The following is a 23,407-nucleotide window of genomic DNA, read 5'->3' as shown; positions in this document are numbered from 1 at the left end:
CAGATCTGTTTGGGGTGTAAACGGCGGTTGGACACACGTGGGTGGAGGGAAGTGCTTGTCGGGTCTAATGAGTTGGCAGGCGGACGATATGCCAAGTGGCGAAGCCCCGACCAGCCGCCCCTAACTCTTCGTATATTTACTACATAGCGTCTCTTCGTCTTAACGTGCCTCATATCAACTCTTCGTATATTTCGACTCTCATGGGTTCTTCCCTCTGTTGCTCGCCCCCCCTTCCCCCCTCCTCCAGCTCCCTTCCCACTCACGCTGCCACCATCTTGCTCGTCGATGGCCGCATCCTCCATTACACCCACCCCATCAAGGCCCTCGAAGTTCTCATCGACCACCCCAGTCACGTCCTCTGTAACTCCTCTTCCTTCCGCATCGGCACCCCCATGTCCCCTCTCCACGTCCAGGATCACCTCCAGCTTGGCCACGTTTACTTCCTCCTTCCCTCGCAGACGTTTCAGACCATCCGGTTGCCCTCCTTTGGGCGCTATGCCGCAGCAGCAAGAACGCCTCTGCGCAGGAAACCGTTCAGGAGGGCGGGAAATAGAGTGGTGCCCAGCACGGCCGGCATGAGCGCAATCTATTACAGCGGGGAGACAGCATCTGCTTCAAGCCGAGGAAATTCGAACATCAACCGACTCTGCGATACTCCAGACCTGCAGAAGGCATACGTAAAGTTGATGGCTCCTATGTGCAAGGACTGGAAGCCTGCGCTTCAAACGATTAGAGAGTCCTCTCTGCTTCGTGCGTGACGCGGGTTTCCACAATACAGTTTAAGCTCACGTTGATGAAACACCCTTGTCCCAACCCGAGCTTTCAAGGTCCGATGGACAGTTTCGTCAATGTTCTATTGTAATGTATCTGGTTCATGTACATTCCACACAAGCTAGGAATCACAAACAGTAAACACTATCAGGCTGTTTGGGAAGATGTTGCTTATACGGGGTTTTTGATAATAGCTCCCCCTTGCTATCTAAAACAAGCGGCAGAAAATTAGCGTATCGACATCGAAGGTCTCGAGTAGTTCTATTTAGCCATATTTCTATAGTGCAAAAGGATTGATTGGAAGTGCTTTTATATATCCAGGAAGAACACTACCATTATTTTGTCCTTCACTTTGGTTTTAGCTGAAAATTTCCATACATACTGCAAGGATTAGTTAGTGGAAGCATTCAGGTGAAGCTCATAACATAGAGTTTGAAAATTATAATATAGACTTTGTAATTTTCATCGACAAAAGTTTCACCATTCCAAAATGCATGGAGAACTTCTCGAAGACTTCAAACGTGAGTTACTCTAAATGGCTTGCACAATGGAATCACTGAAGTTTCATAGCCAATTCGCACTGAGCTCTACGAAACCTAAAAGGTTAAGTAGGTGCAAGGATAAACCTCAACCCAACCAGCCTACAAAATGCAAAGTTCTTGCAAGATGGAAAATATGTATGTGCAATTCATGGTTTTTCTTAATATTTCAAGAGAATTACATGAGGAAAAAGCCCAAGGTGTAGGAGTAGCCTACCACACTAAAGCCAATGGAGAAGATGAACATGGAGGCGAACACCTTGTGTTAGGTAGCTAGAGGTAAGGTAGACACAGAGTTGGTGTGGGTTTCTAGATAGCATCAAAGAGACTTAGCATGTCTAGACATTTGGATAATAATAAGGTCCAACTATCAGGTTTGTAACCTGTAAAAAGGCCCTTGAATGGCATTGAGCTAGCACAGCTTGGAAAATTTTCTTCCCTAAAGGAAAGAATTTTCTATAAATGCATGAGAAAAAAACCAACCATACAAATTAGTCATCCATGTGGTGTTGATCATGGAAGAAATACAATGAAAGAAAATTGCTTATTAGCAGTTAGCCTATTTTTAGAGAGCTTGGCTCACTACCTAGGGAGTTTCTGAAATGGGTCTAGCAACTAGGTGGGGGTCTATACAACCAATGAATGTTGAATGTTCCTATGAATATGTAGAAGACACTTATAGGGAAAGCCTTGTAGAAATGCACCTACCGCTTAGTGGTCATCTAAGATTCCATCATCGACCCTCACTTCCAAATGACATGCAAGGTGTAGATGATGTTTTACCAGTTCGCAATGCAAGTGTGGATTTTGGGGGGACGAAGCAGGAAAGAGAAAAGGCATCCCTTGTAATTGTAGGCTCAAAAATTTAGCCAAGATCTCGTGTGCAATGTCTAGATGGGTGGTTGGGCACCACTACCAATTATCTCATCTTTCTCAAATTGAGCAATTGTTGGAGCAATTCAATGTCAAAAATCTAAGCCCAATTGTGAGGGATGAATGCACTCCTCATGCACTCCCAAAAATCACTTGAATAAGGAAGGAGTCAATCATTCCCATATAACTACTTATGTGGAGAGAGGGCCTACAAGTGATCCTAATATGTAAACTAGAGGGATTCCATATCATTGCTCATGCTTGAGAAACTGCTAAAGGGTGTGTGCCACACTAAAATCTAAGCTAAAAGGACCTATGGTTACTCCTCCTCGTTTGAATCCCAAGGAGAAGGGGGGGGCGTGGGAGTGGTAAGCAAGACCATCCTATGTGTGTAAGCCTGTGTGATGATCCTAGACTTTTGTGATTTTGGTTGGAGTTGGAAAAAGGATTGTTTGTGTCCTTGCCCACATTCAAGTCCCATTGCATTATTGAAAGAGTATGCACTCCAAGAGGCAAGGAAGGGAGGGATGGAAGGGTGGATAGGCAGATCAGTAGGGATGAGACAAGAGGAGGGGAAGGGGATGGCAAGAGGTGGAGGATCTAGGGGCAACTAAGGTGGGGTGGGATGAATGGTGGTAGCGAGTCAGCTACTATGAAGTGAAATCTAGGCTTACAAGTGGGACCACACTAATAGATGCGCCTGTCACTTTTTATTTTAATTCAAAAAACGTGTCTGAAAACTTGCTTATGGTCCCTTTTACTTGTTGTGCCACCAATGTATGGGACAGGTCCCACCATTCCACAACCTCCTCGTGTATCACAAACGGTCCTTACAAACAAAGCTATGAGAATCCTAGTGCAAGGAAGGGGGATTGCTGCTTGACCATCAATGGTTTTTAGTCAGGGATACCAACCCCTCAAGGAGCAAGAATGTCATAATCTCCAAGCTAATCACCAAGTTTATAGGAGAAGCACCTGAGTTTCCCATGTTGCGAGACTTGAACAAATCTGTGAGACCTTTGGTGATATCAGGGATCTAGATAAGGTCAATGCTTTTAGCTTGAGTCTTGATGGCAAGGCTGGACAATTCTTTAGAGCCTTAAACCTTGAGGAGAAAATAAATTGGGACACTGTGTAAATATTTTATTGTGGGATTTGCCTCTAGTGGCTCCCCCAATTAACTAGCATTATGAGGTGCAGAAGAAGGACACTGAGTCCTTAAGAGACTATATGGCCAGGATTAAACATCTGAACTCATGATGTGAACCCTAGGAAAGGATGAGAGACGTGCAGCTTCTAACATGCTTCCTCATAGGGCTACAAGATGCTAAGCTACACGATCATGTGTTTGTTATGAATCCCACATCGTTTGAGCTATGCAACAAGATGACGATACGCTTAAGGGATGACATGAGGGAGAAGCCCCAAAAGGATAAATCCTAATTAGGTTCCTGTGATATGTCCCAAACAATAAAGGCTTCAACCTTAGAAGTAGCTAGGGATGCAAGCATGATTCACAAGGTGCTAAACATGGAAGAGTTGGACAGAAATCTACTAAACAAGTTGAGCCAATAGTGGAAGATAGAAGCACCAAAAGATGCTCCTAGAAACCCCCGTTTCCAAAAAGAGATAACATATGGTGTGGGGTATGCAATGGAAATCATCCCACTAAGAAGTGCCCTCATCTTAGGGCAAGTCCAACACTCTATTATGCCCATTATGTTTGTTGGGGAAATCATGATGCATCCCAATATCATTATCCTAGGGTGATTAATCAACCCATGTGTAAACAAAGGCCGCATCTACTGCCCAATCCATCCAATGAGGCACAATCAGCAGTACATCAAGGAGCCACATCACTCAATCAAGGGAAATTTAGGGTTCAAAATATTCCATTACCCCCGCCAGTACTGGGACCTAACCCACCACCACCACGAACTACTTCCTTGAATCAAGTATTGGTGGAAGAGATACCTAGTAATTGGGGATACCCAAACCTACCCTCAATGGAAATAACTATCCCCAAAATGGTGACAATGCAAATCAGTCTAGCATTATAAGTCACTACATTATACTAGATGACCAATACATTTCGGTTTACCAAACGGCACGAAAGTTGCTCCCAAATGATTCCTCCTAGTGGCAAATTGAGATCCTATTGTTCTTGAAGCAATGCCGGGCATTCGAATTCCTTTGGCTAGAGAGAGGGTGCATCTGGTAGTGTGGGAAATGGCATGTAACGATCCACATAATGCACTTCTAGAAACCAATCAGCATCCTTACACCAAGGAGGTTGATGTGGTAAGGTTAGTGCGAAGGAGTGAGAAGAGCACTCCAGCCACAAGCACAGTCCGTGCATTTTCTTCTTGAGGCATTCGACTTGGGCCTTTCGCCCTCTAAGTGCATGGGCTCCTAAATCCGCAAGCGTATTGTAGCGCTCTTCACACAATTCCACGAGCTCATCCACTACCACCTTGCCTTTGTCTGCAATGCGGCCGCCGCTCGCTATGGTACCCTGCTACAAGTCGGTGATGGTGGGAGTTAGACCCGTTATGGTTGTCTCCGCACAATTGCCATCACCTGCACTAGAGAACCCACCCACACTGCCACACGAGGGGATTACGGAATGATGCTCCGGCATGTATCCAAAACCATAGCACGATCTAGACGTCCCACACTCTTTGGATCTTATCCTATAACTTGACCAACAAATCAAATAGATGGTCCATGTTGACGGCCACAAACTTGAGAACTATCGACAGGAAGCAAGCCAGTCCATCTGATGCCCCGATCTAAAGGTGTTGTGAGGCTCTCTTCATGTAGAGTGCAAAGCTGGTCCACAGACTCCTCCGCATTCTCGACTTGCTCCTCAAGGGTGTGGAGTCAAGATTTGTACTGCTGTAACTGCGCCAACTATTGGTGGAGCATGGCGTTCTACGTTTGCAAGTTCTAGTTCTCTCTCCACATCTCAGGGGGTGCACCACTAAGAAAACATATGTATCACGTGAGTTCAAGGGGTATTTAAAAAACCCCTCGACTAAAATTCCCCCCCCAATAAAAATACCTCTCTTTACTTATGAACTAAATGATTTGTTTCTAAAGTTGAATTAAAAAACCCCTCCTATTATTGTAATCTTGTTAAAAGTTTAATTAAAATACCCCTCCTTTTGAATGCACGTGCTACACTAAACTTTCATGCGGTGAACCCCCCGAGCTCGGCAGCTCCTCTAGTTGTGCTCCGTCGACCTGTTGAGCTAGTCATTGCCATGACAGGTGAATCAGGTAGCATCCACATGCCTCCCAATGGGCAGGCGGTGACACTGGCTGTGAGGTCCTTGGAGCCATCATCAATGTGGCTGGCCACCTGGGGTGATGAACGGTGCTAGTTCTAGCAGAAGTGAGCACACCAGCTGCATCAACAATGCATCCTTCCTTCCACTATAGTAGGGACCACACTAATATGTGGCACTGAAATGCTCAAGATCCTCTCCCACCACTGACAGAGGGAAGAGACAAACTCTGCTGTGCTACTTGTCAATGATCCGATGTTGGAAGTCATCATAGAAGTACTCACCAGACTTGTTACCTGAAGAGGATTGGTAACTTTGTTCAATGTTGTCCCCACCAGACTGGTTGTCATTGCCGAGCTCGACTGGGTAGCCACATCGCTCTCACTAGAGGTGGTGCTACAACTATTATGGTCGAGTGTCTACAACTGTATCGTGACTTCTATGAAAGTCGGCCCAAAAGAGAGAGGCGGAGGCAAAGGTGCTGATGACACTACTTCAAACCCAACTAGGAGGAAACCGGTGGAGGCTAGGGGGGCACTGGTGTTGCTGAGACCGTCGTCGCTTGTGTGCAAGCTTGCAACAAACTGCCACCCTCCTATGATGACACTTGGCCCACCAGTTTCTGTAATCACTGGTGAGGTGCAGAACCACCGACAAGACATGGCCCTCTTTCGGTGGAGATGGCTCACTGAACACTTGCTGACCCCGTGTAAAGGGATGCACCACAACATCTGCACTCAGATGTAGGTTAGCGATGAATAGGGCACTTGGGCGTTCTCCCACGGGGTGCTCTGGCTCAAACTATGCCCCACCATGTCTCAGTATGCCACCACTAGCATCTTGCAAAGTCTACTTAACATCTTGCACCACACGGAATTCTCTATTGGTGGAGAGAGACCATGTAGGCTGACCGAGCAGCCTCTTGTCGGTATTAGCAGATCTGGAGGTCCTTGTGACCTTGCTTGCATTCATCCTGCGGGTTACTATCGCAATTTGATGAGTTAGACAATCTATTCATGCATGAATAAATCAAACTTGATGATCCAACTCTCTCGCAAAATGGTAAGATCTCACCAAATGGAGCATGCTAGGGCCATGTATTCACCACAAATAGGTCCTCGAGCACAGTGCTAAGATGTTGTTTTTGGATTACGAGAGCTTGAAAGGTCATGATCATGTCACATGACATCCTTCTTGGCAACGCTGACATGAATGGGGTGCCACAAAGGTCAATGCTCATCCCACATTTATGCAACTTATGAGATAATTGTGGTCACCAATATGTAACACCCTAAGCTGCACGCCCTATGAAAAGATGATAAACATGCATACTCATGCACACACAACATAGAGTATGCGAGATAAGGAAATGAAGACATTGTATCATTTGAAAAACCAAATCTACATAAAGATCAAGAGACACTTGGTCTCGTAGATATAAAACGTGTACGGTTGCAACTGCTAACTGAAGGGTTGCGGGTACTTGCACCCCTTGGAATCTATAGACTGTTAATGCCTTAATACATGGCACTGATGGTGGACTGTATGAATCCACATTGAGAACAGAGCCTGGTAGAAGTCATATTAGCTCAGGGGGGTCACTCATCATATGTAACCCTATCACGTGAGTTCAACAGAAGGATATTTTTTATTCCTAAAATTTACAGAAATAAATATACATAAGGGACTATTTAAAATAGTTTTGGAAAAAATTTACAGATTTGTATAAAAAAGGGGTACATTTTATTAATGAAAAAATTTACAGATAAGGGATTTTAAATATAGGCCTTGAACGCATGTGATATAGAGGGTTTATACATAGTGACCCCCCCGAGCATATTAGTTTGGTGCAATGTACATTACAATCATTTTGGGCTATGCCAAGGGAGAGAACTTGTGCAAGTAGACATTCTCTTTATCCATAAACCACCGCTTGATCGATCCCCAAATAAGAAAGTACGTTCCTTTTATCACTAACCAAATAAGAAAGTATGTTTGTTCTAATCATTCCATCACGATCGGCACTCTTTGATCCCAATTCCCCACCATTGCCAATAGAGTGATGGTTGTACTATCTTGTCTTGTAGGCCCAACCTTTTGGGCTTCTTCTTCTTCTCCCAGCAACGCATCTCTCGTTGACTCAAAGAAACACTACCAGTATTGCCTAGTTTCGCACCATCAGAACCTGTGCACCTACTTGTCGATCGTGTTGTCATTGTTGGCATCGCTCCCGAATGTGCATCTCTTCCACTCCACCAACCATATACAGGATCCTCTGCATTGGGTCCACTTGTGCTGGAGTAATCCATTTCTCACACAGAAGATTCTCCCGAATGATCGCTTGTGGCAAGTGGCAAATTGAGATTTTGTCTTTCTTGAAGCAATGGCAAGCATTCAAAACCACCCAAGCCTAATACCAAGACAAGGTAGGCTTGGTATTAGGCTTGGTGAGGTAGGCTAGGAGCATCACCGACCCTAGTGGCAAGCCTTTGGAGTGTGCATGCTGCCCATGCAGAAGGCTGAGTCATCTATTTTCGCCTTGTAACCATGCCACGTTGTTAGACCACGTGGTGCCATGTCATCAAGGAGATGTGACATCACTCCTTGCCATGTCACCTTACATTGCCACACGTGCTGCCACATGTGCCACCTCATCATTCCACATCATGAGCCATGTCATCACACCTTGCCACCTTGGCATACCTCGTCAACCTTGCCACATCACCAATCCCTCCACCTCAATTTTCCATGTTAATCTCTCACCTCATGAATGCCAACTCATCATGCCACATCACCTTTCCATGTCATGGAAGAGACTATATTGCCACATCATGACCATGCATGGTGCCACATCAGCCACATGTATACACATCACGATGTGTGAGGCATAGAATACCTCGATCGAGGTATATGACCTGCGTGAGGCATAGAATACCTTGATCAAGGTATATGACCGAGGGGTATGTGCTATGACCGAGGGTACCTTGATCGAGGTTTATACCTGCGTGAGGCATTGAATACCTCGATCGAGGTATATGACTTGGGCATAGCATACCTCGATTGAGGTATTTGTAGGTACAAAACTGGAATAAAATCAAACGATGCAAATATTCGAAATTAACATTGGATTCCAGCCAATTAGTTTCAATCTTAGCACCTTCTCCACCAATAATAATGAAGAGCAATCTAAGAGAAATCTAGTGGATGAGTTGAGGCTCTCTATAAGACACCACGTTTTGATTCATTTCACCCATTCTTAGCCATTCTTGCCTCCTCATCACTTTGTCACACCTTCCATCCTACTTTCATTGAGAATGGGTTCTCAAAGCCGTAGAGCTAGTAGACGTGAAATATGTAGGAACCCCCCCCCAAATCTCATTGACGAGGAGCGCAAGCAGAAGGCTCGTGAGTGCAAGAGAGCCTCTAGAGCTAGAGCTCGCACTGCCACCACCGATCCACCTCCACCTCTACCTCTACATCCCACCTCCACCTCCACCTCCACCCCCACCCCCATCCCCACCTCCATTGTCCCCCCATCCTCATCCGCTCCCCTACCTCTAGCCTCTAGCCCCCTACATTTTGGCCTCCACCTCTACCTCTTCCCCCTCCACCCTCCCTCCTCCCCCTCCCCCTCCCCCTCCCCCTGTTCCCCTTGGTTCCTCCCTTCCCCCGTCCACCCTACCATCTCCCATTGATCCCCTTGCCCCACCTTGCAGCAGCAGTGTTGCTTCACGATGTGACTTGCCGAAGTCCACTATCCGTCGTCGTACTAGCAAGATTGTGCAGCCTTTTTTTTGTGACCTCATGCCAGCTTCGTAGTCTTCTCTTCTCACGTCCCTGATTGATCACCTTGACTTGGTAGAGTGTAGGAGGCTTGCTGGTCTTGGTGCATGTAGAGATAGGGTTGTAACTAGCGAGGTCCTTAGCAGTGTTCGACGTTCCTATGCTTCTATTAAGCATAGGAACTCCAGTGATGCCTTGGCAGCACGTCGTGCTATTGTGGTTGCCATTAGTAGACCTCATATGATAGGCCATGTGCGTACCGCTTCACATCTTCTTTAGATTGCACCGCGCACATTGCGAGTAGGCATGATTAGGAGGCAGAGTCTAGAGGATAGTGAGACTGATGCTCTTTGGGCTTCGAGTGGTCGTGCACCTCGCAGCAATCGATTGTTGGATGATTCCACTAGGTACTTCATACAACAATTTTGGGAGGAGCATTGTAGAGCATCCCCGGTGTTCAAGAAGGCATTGCGGAAGAGGGTGTCACGCGGTGTGTACATTCAGCATGGTGCATGTTTTTGGGAGTGTACCCAGACTGAGTTGTACACTCAATTTGTAGAGGTGCACCCGGAGTTCAGGATTGGGCAGAGGTCATTTGAGCGATGCAGGCCATGGTTTGTGCGATGCTCTCAGGAGCGTGACACATGCTGTTGTCGCTACCATGTGGTTTTTGGATTGATATATGATGTATTCCATTCCCTTGATGGTCATAGGGGAGTGGTTCCTACTAGCCCTCGTGACTTCATTCATTCCATATTGTGTACACGAGATGGTGATGCTTTATTCCACTCCCTTCATTGTGTGGAAGGCAAGTGTACTTTGTGTAGTGACTTTGCTAAAGCGCCACGAGTTGCACTAGATACTTGTGATGTGCAGATGGTTCATTGGCAGCAGTATGCGTACAGTACCTTGACATTAGATGGTGGTGCATAGTCGAGGAGGTTGCAGCTTGTGGGGAAGGAGACACCACGTGTTGTATTCATTGATAGTTTTCGAGGGAAGCTGTACCGCTACATATGCCACTCGCACACTACGAAATGGGGGGATCGTCAGTTCCGTGCATGTTTGAGGACATTTCCTACAGGGGTGGTTGTCTCAGTGGTGGACTTTGCGGAGAATTACACCTTTGCACCACAGCATGAGATCCAATCGAAGTATTATTTCTCTGAACAGGTGACATGTGATTGAGTATTGATTTTTTCCCTGCCTCATTATATTGAATTATTTCAATAGTCATATTTTTTTTCAATGCCATATTGCAGGTTGCTATATTTGTGCACATTAGCTATCGTCATGCACAGGCTCATGTGGATGGTATTGATAGCACCATGGACTCACGCGTCATTGTGCGAGATTATCACTTCTACATTAGTGATGATCGATCGCATGATGCCCATTTTGTGCAGCATTGCTTCACTTTGCATGATAGTTTCTTGAGGGATCATGGTGTCACATGGCAATAGTGTTGGATCTGGTCAGATGGCTGTGGTGGTCAGTTCAAATCCGCTAGACAATTTGGCGGATCAGGAGCCATACATGTATTCTCATCTTGTTGTTGCGATCAAGATTACTTTGAGTCGTGTTTACACTCGCAAGGCGACGTCCACTCCATGATGGCACCTTGCAGTGGCGGATCACGAGAGCATACTTGCAACTATTGGCATGAGAGCTGATCCTGAGGAGTAGCCTCAGGGGGGTCACTATGTATAAACCCTCTATATCACGTGCGTTCAAGGCCTATATTTAAAATCCCTTATCTGTAAATTTTTTCATTAATAAAACGTACCCCTTTTCTATACAAATCTGTAAATTTTTTCCAAAACTATTTTAAATAGTCCCTTATGTATATTTATTTCTGTAAATTTTAGAAATAAAAAATATCCTTCTGTTGAACTCACGTGATAGGGTTACATATGATGAGTGACCCCCCCGAGGGAGTAGCACATTACATATCATATTTTTTGGGATCATCAGTTGATCAGATTGATTTTTATTGGGTATCACTAGTTGATTACACATTTTTGTATTCGATATGTATAGGCTCACTGTGTGACCGTACCATTGTAATTTTCATGGACTCATATTTTGTATTTCACTCTGATGGTTGTATACACGTTCATACACATCATTGTATTAGATTCTATTTTATACATGATGTCCGATGTCTTCTCAATGGGATTTGTTGTGTTTGTAAAACAAAAAATTGTTTATTAGTAATTTGTTTTGTGCTTTAGGACATTTTAAAAACGTGACTAAGAAAATTCGTGCACGTACTAACAAAATACGCGTCTGGACTTATCTGTTGGTCCCTACTAGCATGACTACGTATGAAAAATGGTGCACGTACTAACGAAATATGCATGTGGACATTTCTGTTGGGGATGAAACTTTGCACGACTCTTAGGTCACCCTAGACATACATCCATGCAAGATTTGGTCTCCAACTGATTTGGTATGTGCCACATGGAAGGTATAATGCGTACATTTTTACAATCCCTACTAGCACCACTGCGGCAAAGCTATGGCGCACGTACTAACGAAATACATGTGTGGACTTATCTGTTGGGGATGAAACTTCGCACGACTCTTAGGCCACCCTAGACATACATCCACACGAGATTTGGTCTCGAACTGATTTGGTATGTGCCACGTGGAAGGTACAATGCATACATTTTTACAATCCCTACTAGCACGACTATGGCAAAGCTATGGCGCACGTACTAATGAAATACGTGTGTGGACTTATCTGTTGGGGATGAAACTTCGCACGACTCTTAGGCCACCCTAGACATACATCCACGCAAGATTTGGTCTCGAACTGATTTGGTATGCGCCATGTGGAAGGTATAATGCGTACATTTTTACAATCCCTACTAGCATGACTACGTATGAAAAATGGCGCACGTACTAGCGAAATATGCATGTGGAATTATCTGTTGGAGATTAAAATTTGCATAGCTCTTAGGCTACAATAGACATACATCCACACAAGATTTGGTGTCGAACTGATTTGGTATGCGCCATGTGGAAGGTATAATGCGTATATTTTTACAATCCCTACTAGCACGACTACGTATGAAAAATGGTGCACGTACTAATGAAATACGCACATGGACTTATTTGTTGGGGATGAAACTTCACACGGCTCTTAGACTACCCTAGACGTACATCCACGCAAGATTTGGTGTCCAACTGATTTGGTATGTGCCACATGGAAGGTATAATGCGTACATTTTTACAATCCCTACTAGCACGACTAAACCCTAAACCCTAAACCCTGTTGGGGATGAAACTTGACAAGGCTCTTAGGCTACCCTAGACGTACATCCATGCAAGATTTGGTGCCCAACTGATTTGGTATGTGCCACGTGAAAGGTATAATGTGTACATTTTTACAATCCCTACTAGCATGACTAAACCCTAAACCCTGTTGGGGATGAAACTTCACACAGCTCTTAGGCTACCCTAGGCGTACATCCACGCAATATTTGGTGTCCAACTGATTTGCTCGGGGGGGTCACTCATCATATGTAACCCTATCACGTGAGTTCAACAGAAGGATATTTTTTATTCCTAAAATTTACAGAAATAAATATACATAAGGGACTATTTAAAATAGTTTTGAAAAAATTTTACAGATTTGTATAGAAAAGGGGTACATTTTATTAATGAAAAAATTTACAGATAAGGGATTTTAAATATAGGTCTTGAACGCACGTGATATAGAGGGTTTATACATAGTGACCCCCCCGAGCTGATTTGGTATGCGCCACATGGAAGGTATAATGCGTACATTTTTACAATCCCTACTAGCATGACTAAACCCTAAACCCTAAACCCTGTTGGGGATGAAACTTCACATGGCTCTTAGGCTACCCTAGATGTACATCCATGCAAGATTTGGTGTCCAACTGATTTGGTATGCGCCACGTGGAAGGTATAATGCGTACATTTTTACAATCCCTACTAGCACGACTAAACGCTAAACCCTAAACCCTAAACCCTGTTGGGGATGAAACTTCACACGGCTCTTAGGCTACCCTAGACGTAAATCCATGCAAGATTTGGTGTCCAACTGATTTGGTTTATGCCACATGGAAGGTATAATGCGTACATTTTTAGAATCCCTACTAGCACGACTAAACCCTAAACCCTAAACCCTGTTGGGGATGAAACTTCACACGGCTCTTAGGCTACCCTAGACGTACATCCACGCAAGATTTGGTGTCCAACTGATTTGGTATGTGCCACCTGGAAGGTATAATGTGTACATTTTTGCAAGCACTCCCTACTAGTGATTGCGTATGAAAAATGGCACACGTACTAACCAAATACGCATGTGGACTTATCTGTTGGGGATTAAACTTTACATGGCTCTTAGGCTACCCTAGATGTACATCCATGCAAGATTTGGTCTCCAACTGATTTGGTATGTGCCACGTGGAAGGTATAATGCATACATCCACGCAAGATTTGGTCTCCAACTGATTTCGTATGTGCCACGTGGAAGGTATAATCCCTACTAGTGACTACGTACGAAAAATGGCAAGCATTGATATATACGAAATTCAATACGATATTCAAAATGATAAAGTTCATAGCACGAGAGAGCTCCTCAGGGGGTCACTATGTATAAACCCTCTATATCACGTGCGTTCAAGGCCTATATTTAAATTCCCTTATCTGTAAATTTTTTCATTAATAAAATGTACCCCTTTTCTATACAAATCTGTAAATTTTTTCCAAAACTATTTTAAATAGTCCCTTATGTATATATATTTCTGTAAATTTTAGAAATAAAAAATATCCTTCTGTTGAACTCACGTGATAGGGTTAGATATGATGAGCGACCCCCCCGAGGAGAGCTCTAGAAAGAGAGAGATAGAGAGAGAGAGAGAGAGAGAGAGAGAGAGAGAGAGAGACCTTATACTTGAACACCTTTTCAATGCTTAATGTTTACAATTACAACACACGGCATTATTTTAAAAATACCTTATGTATTAGATGTGTGAATTGAGATATCTGAAATTCAAAATCATACTCTTAATTTTAAATACGCACATGGGGATGAAACTTCGCACGGCTCTTAGGTTTAGTGTAATAATTGCAAGCATTGATATATACGAAATTCAATATGATATTCAAAATGATAAAGTTCATAGCATGAGAAAGAGAGAGAGAGAGAGAGAGAGAGAGAGAGAGAGAGAGAGAGAGAGAGACCTTATACTTGAATACTTTTTCAATGCTTAATGTTTACACTTACTTCACATGGCATTCTTTTTTAAATACCTTATGTATTAGATGTGTGAATTGAGATATTTGAAATTCAAAATCATACTCCTAATTTTAAATGTTTATGTTATATTTGAACAAACTATAAACTGAGATAAACAAAGTAAGAAGAACATCATGAAAGTACGAAAATGCTCATACATCATAAAAGTAAGAACAATATCATGAAAGTACCAAAATGAATGTGTACATCATCATCATCATCGTGCAGAAGTGCATCCCTAAACAAGAAATGTGTGAAGCCTAAACAATCATCCTGAATCAGAATCTGATAACTCCACATATGATCCTCTAGTCATCCTGTGACGTGGCTCCTATATGACCCGCTGCCCAACCGTCCGCTGTGTGCCCTCAGGCAAAGCTGGATCAGATGGGCCAGCCTCATCTCCTGCATGAAATGGGCCAGCCTCATCCTGATGAAGAGGAGGGCATGCTGCATGAGCCACCACTACCATCTCTGCCTCCCTCGCCTCCTCTATGTATGTGTGTCTTAGCTCCCAAAGTCGTGCATCTGCGAATACTCGTGCCTCAAATCCAGCGTGAGTAATCGTCTCTACATGTAGAAGATGCTGGTCTCGGCCCCGCCCAAGCTGCTGCTCCACCCACTGCTGCAATGATGTCTGCAGCTCTGCCTCTTCCTCAATACGGCGTGCCTCCTCTACTCGTGCCTCATCACCTGGCATGAAATCACCATATGAGAAGCATCGTGGAACGCACGCTGTAACCACAGATGTATCAGCACCCTCCTGCATCAGCAAAGCTCTTTGTGCCTCCTCCCTGTAGTGCTCTGTCAAGACCACGCGGGCGAATGGATCAATGGCCTGACGATGACCAGGATACAGATCATCCATGCCTAGTCCTCTGTATGTGGCCACATCAATGTCAGCAAAGCATACAGGGCACACTGATCATGCCACCATGTGGCGGGTCATGCAATGGAGATGTGCGATGTGGCCACACCCTAGTCCAAACCACCCTACGGTGTCAAACTCCTCGTGGCAAAGGATGCAAGTGGCGGTAGGAAGCCTGGCTATGACTGCTGTGTCTATGGGTGTCCTAGTCGGCACATCTACAGGAGGAGCGGGGTATAGGGCCACGCTGGGGTCGATCCTATGGCGAGATGGATCACGACTAATATGTCTCAACTACAAAATATAGTGCTCTGCACGATGGTACGCTCTCGGGGGGGTCACTATGTACAAACCCTCTATACCACGTGCGTTCAAGGCCTATTTCTAAAATCCCTTATCTGTAAATTTTTCATTAATAAAATGTACCCCTTTTCTATACAAATCTGTAAATTTTTCCCAAAACTATTTTAAATAGTCCCTTATGTATATTTATTTCTGTAAATTTTAGAAATAAAAAATATCCTTCTGTTGAACTCACGTGATAGGGTTACATATGATGAGTGACCCCCCCGAGGGTACGCTATGCGTGTCCGAATCCTCTGCTCCTCCAAATCTGCCTCCAATAGTCGTACACGAGACTCCATATCTTGTCACAATAGATGTGCCTGCAATAGAGGTATAGACATGCCACGATACCTTGATCGAGGTATTTTGACATGCCCATACACATCAGTACATGTACCTCGATCGAGGTATTGACCTGCAATGATACCTCGATCGAGGTATGTTAGCAGCAGCCAGATGCGACATGTCTCGATTGACGTATTCGACATGCAGCCAAGTCATCGGCCCAGCATACCTCGATCGAGGTATGTCAATTGCCTTGTCGAATGACACATACCTCGATCGAGGTATAGCTGGACATGCCACAATACCTCGATCGAGGTATAGCTGGATTGCCACGATACCTCGAACGAGGTATAGGTGGCATGCCAGGAGACCTCGATCGAGGTATAGGCTCAGTTTGGTGAAAAAATTCCAGCACCTCGATCGAGGTATCGGCTTGGCTCGGTTGTCCTCATCTGTGATTTTCATTGGAGATAATACCTTGATTGAGGTATTGCAGACCGAAGCAAAACCTTTGTATTTTCACTCGAGCAGGTGTCACACTCACCCGAAAGTGGTCCGAAAGTGGACACCCTTAGCTTGCTACCACCCCAAGTACTTATCAGAGGGGTGTGCCTCTTTGAGAACATTTCAATACCACCTAGGTTAAGGCATAGGAAAAGTATTGTGCCCATCGGATATGCTTTGCATGGTCGATCGAGCATTAAATACCATTTTGGCCTGTGTCATGCACATTTGTAAAAAAACACACTCCTAGGCCTGTTATCCGATCAAGTACCTATGCGATGGGAATGCCACTTTGCATGTAATTCAATTCCACCTAGTTGAAGGTGTGTGCAAAGTATTGTGCCCATCGGATATGCTTTGCATTGTGGATCAAGCATAAAACACTGTTTTTGCCTTAGTGTAATGCACAACCATAAAAAAACACGGTCCTAGGTGTGTTATTCAAACAAGTACTTATCAGATGGGGCTCCACTTTGCACACAAGTATCTTTCAACTATATTGAGGTGCGTAAAAAGTATTGTGACCATCGTATATGCTTTCCATGGCCGATCACGCATTATACACCGTTTTTCCCTAGTGATATGCACATCCGCAAAAAAACATGCCCTTAGGTGTGTTATCTTACCAAGTACTTATCAGATGGGTGTGCCTCTTTGAGAACATTTTAATACCACCTAGGTTGAGGTGTAGGAAAATTGTTGTGCCCATCGGATATCCTTTGCATGCTCGATCGAGCATTAAATACCATTTTTGCCTTAGTGTCATGCACATCTATAAAAAAACACACTGCTAGGTATGTTATCTGATCAAGCACTTATGGGATGGGCGTGCCACTTTTCATATAAGTCAATTCCACCTAGTTGAAGGTGTGTGCAAAGTATTGTGCCCATCGGATATGCTTTGCATTGTCGATCAAGCATAAAACAACGTTTTTGCCTTAGTGTCAAGCACAACCATAAAAAAACACGGTCCTAGGTGTGTTATTCAAACAAGTACTTATCGGATGGGGTCTCCACTTTGAACGCAAGTCCATTTCAACTGGGTTGAGATGCTTGCAAAGCAATGTCACCATCGGATATGCTTTGCATGGTCGATCACGCATTATACAACGTTTTTCCGGTAGTGATATGCACATTCGCCAAAAAACACACCCTTACGTTTGTTATCTGACCAAGTACTTATCGGATGGGTGTGCCTCTTTTGGAACACTTTAATACCACCTAGGTTATGGCGTAGGAAAATTATTGTGCCCATCGGATATGCTTTGCATGATCGATCTAGCATTAAATACCATTTTTGCCTTAGTGTCATGCACATGAGTAAATAAACACGCTGCTAGGTGTGTTATCCGATCAAGTTTTTATACGATGGGAATGCCACTTTGCATGTAAGTCAATTCCACCTAGTTGAAGGTGTGTGAAAAGTATTGTGCCCATCAAATATGCTTGCATTTTCAATCAAGCATAAAACACCGTTTTTGCCTTTGTGTCATGCACAACCATTAAAAAACACGGTCCTACGTGTGTTAACTATTCAAACAAGTACTTATCGGATGGGGGCTCCACTTTGTATGCAAGTCCTTTTCAACTAGGTTGAGGTGCGTGCAAAGTATTGTCACCATCGAATATGCTTTGCATGGTCGATCACGCATTATACAAAGTTTTTCCTGTAGTGATATGCACATCCGCAAAAAAACATGCCCTTAGGTATGTTATTTGACCAAGTACTTATCCGATCGGTGTGCCCCTTTGAGAACATTTCAATACTACCTAGGTTAAGGCATAGGAAAAGTATTGTGCCCATCGGATATGCTTTGCATGGTCGATCGAGCATTAACTACCATTTCTGCCTTAGTGTGATGCACATCCGTAAAAAAACACACTACTAGGTGTGTTATCCGAACAAGTACTTATGCGATGGGAATGCCACTTTGCATGTAATTCAATTCCAGCTATTTGAAGGTGTGTGCAAAGTATTGTGCCCATCAGATATGCTTTGCATTGTCGATCAAACATAAAACACCATTTTTGCCTTAGTGTCATGCACAACCATAAAAAAACACGGTCTTAGGTGTGTTAAATAAACAAGTACTTATCGTATGGGAGCTCCACTTTGCACGCAAGTCCGTTTCAACTAGGTTGAGATGCGTTCAAAGTATTGTCATCATCGGATATGCTTTGCATGGCCGATCACACATTATACAACGTTTTTTCCTTAGAGATATGCACATCCGCAAAAAAACACACCCTTAGGTGTGTTATGTGACCAAGTACTTATCGGATGGGTTTGCCTCCTTGAAAACATTTCAATACCACCTAAGTTGAGGCGTAGGAAAGGTGTACCCATCAGATATCCTTTGCATGGTCGATCGAGCATTAAATACTATTTTTTACTCTAGTGTCATGCACATCCGAAAAAAACACGCTGCTAGGTATGTTATCTGATCAAGCACTTATGGGATGGGTGTGCCACTTTGCATGTAAGTCAATTCCACCTATTTGAAGGTGCGTGCAAATTATTGTGCCCATCGGATATGGTTTGCATTGTCGATCAAGCATAAAACACCGTTTTTGCCTTAGTGTCATGCACAACCATAAAAAAACATGGTTCTAGGTGTGTTAATCAAACAAGTACTTATGGGATGGGGGCTCCACTTTGCACGCAAGTCTGTTTCAACTATGTTGGGATGCGTGCAAAGTATTTTCACCATCGGATATGCTCTGCATGGTCGATTACGCATTATACAATGTTTTTTCGGTAGTGATATGCGCATCCGCAAAAAAACATGCCCTTAGGTGTGTTATCTGACGAAGTACTTATCGGATGGGTGTGCCTCTTTGAGAGAATTTCAATACCATCTAGGTTAAGGTGTAGGAAAAGTATTGTGCCCATCGGATATGCTTTGCATGGTCGATCGAGCATTAAATCTCATTTTTGCCTTAGTGTCATGCACATCCGTAAAAAAAACACACTGCTAGGTGTGTTATCCAATCAAGTACTTATGCGATGGGAATGCCACTTTGCATGTAATTCAATTCCATGTAGTTGAAGGTGTGTGCAAAGTATTGTGCCCATCGGATATGCTTTGCATTGTGGATCAAGCATAAAACAACGTTTTTGCCTTAGTGTAATGCACAACCATAAAAAAACACGGTCCTAGGTGTGTTATTCAAACAAGTACTTATCAGATGGGGGCTCCACTTTGCACGCAAGTAGCTTTCAACTAGGTTGAGGTGCGTGCAAAGTATTGTGACCATCGGATATGCTTTGCATGGCCGATCACGCATTATACATCGTTTTTTCCCTAGTGATATGCACATCCGCAAAAAAACACGCCCTTAGGCATGTTATCTGACCAAGTACTTATCGGATGGGTGTGCCTCTTTGAGAACATTTCAATACCACCTAGGTTGAGGCGTAGGAAAAGTGTTGTGCCCATCGGATATCCTTTGCATGGTCGATCGAGCATTGAATACCATTTTTTCCTTCGTGTCATGCACATTCGTAAAAAAACACGCTACTAGGTATGAACATTATCCAATCAAGCACTTATGGGATGGGCGTGCTACTTTGAATGTAAGTCAATTCAACCTAATTGAAGGTGTGTGCAAAGTATTATGGCCATCTAATATGCTTTGCATTGTCGATCAAGCATAAAATGCCGTTTTTGCCTTAGTGTCATGCACAACCATCAAAAAACACGGTCCTAGGTGTGTTAATCAAACAAGTACTTATCGGATGGGGGCTCTAGTTTGCATGCAAGTCCGTTTCAACTAGGTTGAGATGCGTGCAAAGTATTGTCACCATCGGATATGCTCTGCATGGTCGATTACGCATTATACAATGTTTTTTCGGTAGTGATATGCACATCGGCAAAAAAACACGCCCTTAGGTATGTTATCTGACCAAGTACTTATCGGATGGGTGTGCCTCTTTGAGAACATTTCAATACCACCTAGGTTAAGGTGTAGGAAAAGTATTGTGCCCATCGGATATGCTTTTCATGGTCGATCAACATTAAACGCCATTTTTGCCTTAGTGTCATGCACATCTGTAAAAAAACACGCTGCTAGGTGTGTTATCCGATCAAGTACTTATGCGAAGGGAATGCCACTTTGCATGTAAGTAAATTCCATCTATTTGAAGGTGTATGCAAAGTATTTTGCCCATCAGATATGCTTTGCATTGTCGATCAAGCATAAAACTCTGTTTTTGCCTTAGTATCATGCACAACCATATAAAAACACGGTCCTAGGTATGTTATTCAAACAAGTACCTATGGGATGGGGGATCCACTTTGCATGCAAGTCCGTTTCAACTATGTTGAGGTGCGTGCAAAGTATTGTCACCATCGAATATGCTTTGCATGGTTGATCACGCATTATACACCATTTTTCCCCTAGTGACATGCACATCCGCAAAAAAACACGCCCTTACGTGTGTTATCTGACCTTGGAAGTACTTATTGGATGGGTGTGCCTCTTTGAGAAAATTTCAATACCACCTAGCTTGAGGCGTTGGAAAAGTGTTGTGGCCATTGGATATCCTTTGCATGGTCGATCGAGCATTAAATACTATTTTGCCTCTAGTGTCATGCACATCCGTAAAAAACATGCTGCTAGGTATGTTATCCGATCAAGAACTTATGGGATGGGTGTGCCACTTTGCATGTAAGTCAATTCCACCTAGTTGAAGGTGTGTGCAAAGTATTGTGCCCATCGGATATGCTTTGCATTGTTGATCAAGTATAAAACACCGTTTTTGCCTTAGTGTCAAGCACATTTGTGAAAAAACACGGTCCTCAGTGTGTTATCGGATCAAGTACTTATCTAACCAACACGCCAGTTTTCATGCAACTCAATAACACCTAGGTTGAGGTGGGTGCAAATTATTGTGCCCATCGGATGTACTTTGCATGGTATATCACGTATTAAACTCCGTTTGTGCCTCAATGTCATGCACAACCATAAAAAAACACAATTTTAGGTGTGTTATCCGACCAACTGCTTATCAGATGGGTGTACCACTTTGCATGCAATGAAATACCATAATTGTTTAGACTCATGCAAAGTATTGTGCCCATCGTATATGCTTTGCATTGTCGAACAAGCATTAAACATTGTTTTGGCCTTAGTGTCATGCACAACCGTCAAAAAACGCGGTCCTAGATGTGTTATTCGACTAAGTACTTATGGGATGGGCACGCCACTTTGCATGTAAGTCAATAATACCTAGGTTGAGATGTGTGCAAAGTATTGTGATGATCAGATATGCGTTGCATTGTCGATTAAGCATAAAGCAATGTTTTTGCCTTAGTGTCATGGATAACAACCACTAAAAAACATGGTCCTAGGTGTGATATTCTAAAAAGTACTTGTCAGATGGGGGAGCCACTTTGCAAGACAATCAATTTCAACTAGGTTGATGTTTGTGCACAGTATTGTGTCTATCGATTATGCTTTGCATGGGGGATCACACACTATACACCGTTTTCCCCCTAATATTATGCACATCCGTCAAAGAACACGCTCTTAGGTGTATTATCATACCAAGTACTTATTGAATGGGCGTTCCACTTTGCATGGAACAACATACCACCGCTTTTGAGGCACGTGCAAAGTATTGTGCCCATCGGAATGCTTTACATGGTAGATTGAGTATTAAATACCGTTTTTGCCTTGGTGTCATGTAGAACTGTCAAAAAACACGATCCTAGGTGTATTTTTCAAACAAGTACTTATCAGATGGGGATGCCACTTTGCACACAAGTCAATACTGCCTAGGTTGAGGAACGTGCAAAGTCTTGTGTCCATTGGATATGCTTTGCATAGTCGATCGAACATTATACACCATTTTGTTCCTAGTGTTATGCACAATCGTCATAAAATACGTTTGCAGGTGTGTTATCCGAACAAGTACTTATGGGATGGGTGCACCACTTTGTATGCAAGTCAATACAACCTAGGTTGAGGTGTGTACAAAGTTTTGTGCCCATCGCGGAGAAATGTAGATGCGATAATATTAGAAAATTCTCGGTATGTGTATATGTGTGTGTGTGTGGCAAACAATTTTGATACAACAAAGTAAACACCTAGTGCACAAATTATGCACTTCATACCTTGAGTATTGTGTCAAAATAAAAGCTGAAATAAGCTTGTTGATGAGGATAAATATGCCGTTGTAAATACGCCCTTGAATAAAAGCGCAGTTATTGTATGACCACAATAGGATCGCTTTGACACCTGTGATTTTGCCCACATGTAAGTTTGCAAATAGTATAAAAAATCATATGATAATATATTAATAGTTTGCAAATGTGTATAGAAAGTGAGTAATGGGAAGTGGAAGTGGGAGTGAGGAGGGAGGAGTGGAATGGGAGAGGGGAAGTAATAGGGGTGTATGATAATAAGTATAAAAAATAGTATAATAATATATTAATAGTTTTCAAATAGCAAGTGAGTAATGGGAAGTGGAAGTGAGAGAGTGGGGAGGGAAGAATGGAAAGGGGGAGGTAATAGGGGAGTAGGATGATAAGGGAGTGAAATGAGTGAGGGGAGTTAATAGGGGATGAAAAAGAGGAGGGTGAGATGGGGAAATATGGGATTTTGGGAAATGGGAGGAGTATGGGACGTGGTGGAAATGTGGGATGGGAGTGGTGGCAATGGGGGAGGAAGAAGAAATGGATGGGGGGAGGGCCAATGGAAGATTGGGATGAGGGATGGGGGTCCAATGGGAGAGGGGGAGTAATGGGAGCCAATGGGAGAGGGGAGAAATGAAAAGCCAATAGGAGAGAGGGGAGGAATGGAAAGCCAATAGGAGAGGAGGAGGAAAACCTAATTTTTCTTATATATAGTCTTCCTTCTTCATTCATTC

The 23,407-nt window shown here is 43.5% G+C and overlaps 1 protein-coding gene across 1 annotated transcript; it reads left to right on the top strand.

Moving 5' to 3' along the window:
* Nucleotides 1-200: 200 nt before the first annotated feature.
* Nucleotides 201-758, top strand: LOC147886555 (uncharacterized). Its single transcript, XM_087395277.1, has one exon. The coding sequence runs from the start codon at nucleotides 201-203 to the stop codon at nucleotides 756-758; it is 558 nt and encodes a 185-aa protein (XP_087251403.1).
* Nucleotides 759-23,407: the final 22,649 nt, after the last annotated feature.

The sequence above is a fragment of the Dipteris shenzhenensis genome, chromosome 24 (assembly GCF_047967505.1).
Source record: "Dipteris shenzhenensis isolate YYH24624 ecotype China chromosome 24, Dip_SZ_1.0, whole genome shotgun sequence".
Taxonomy (NCBI): domain Eukaryota; kingdom Viridiplantae; phylum Streptophyta; class Polypodiopsida; order Gleicheniales; family Dipteridaceae; genus Dipteris; species Dipteris shenzhenensis.
The sequence above is the reverse complement of the archived record's forward strand: the minus strand, read 5'-3'. Positions and strand labels throughout refer to the sequence as shown.

Excerpts from the sequence above, each read along its gene's own strand:
- LOC147886555 (XM_087395277.1), top strand. The coding sequence starts at position 201 with ATGGGTTCTTCCCTCTGTTGCTCGCCCCCCCTTCCCCCCTCCTCCAGC.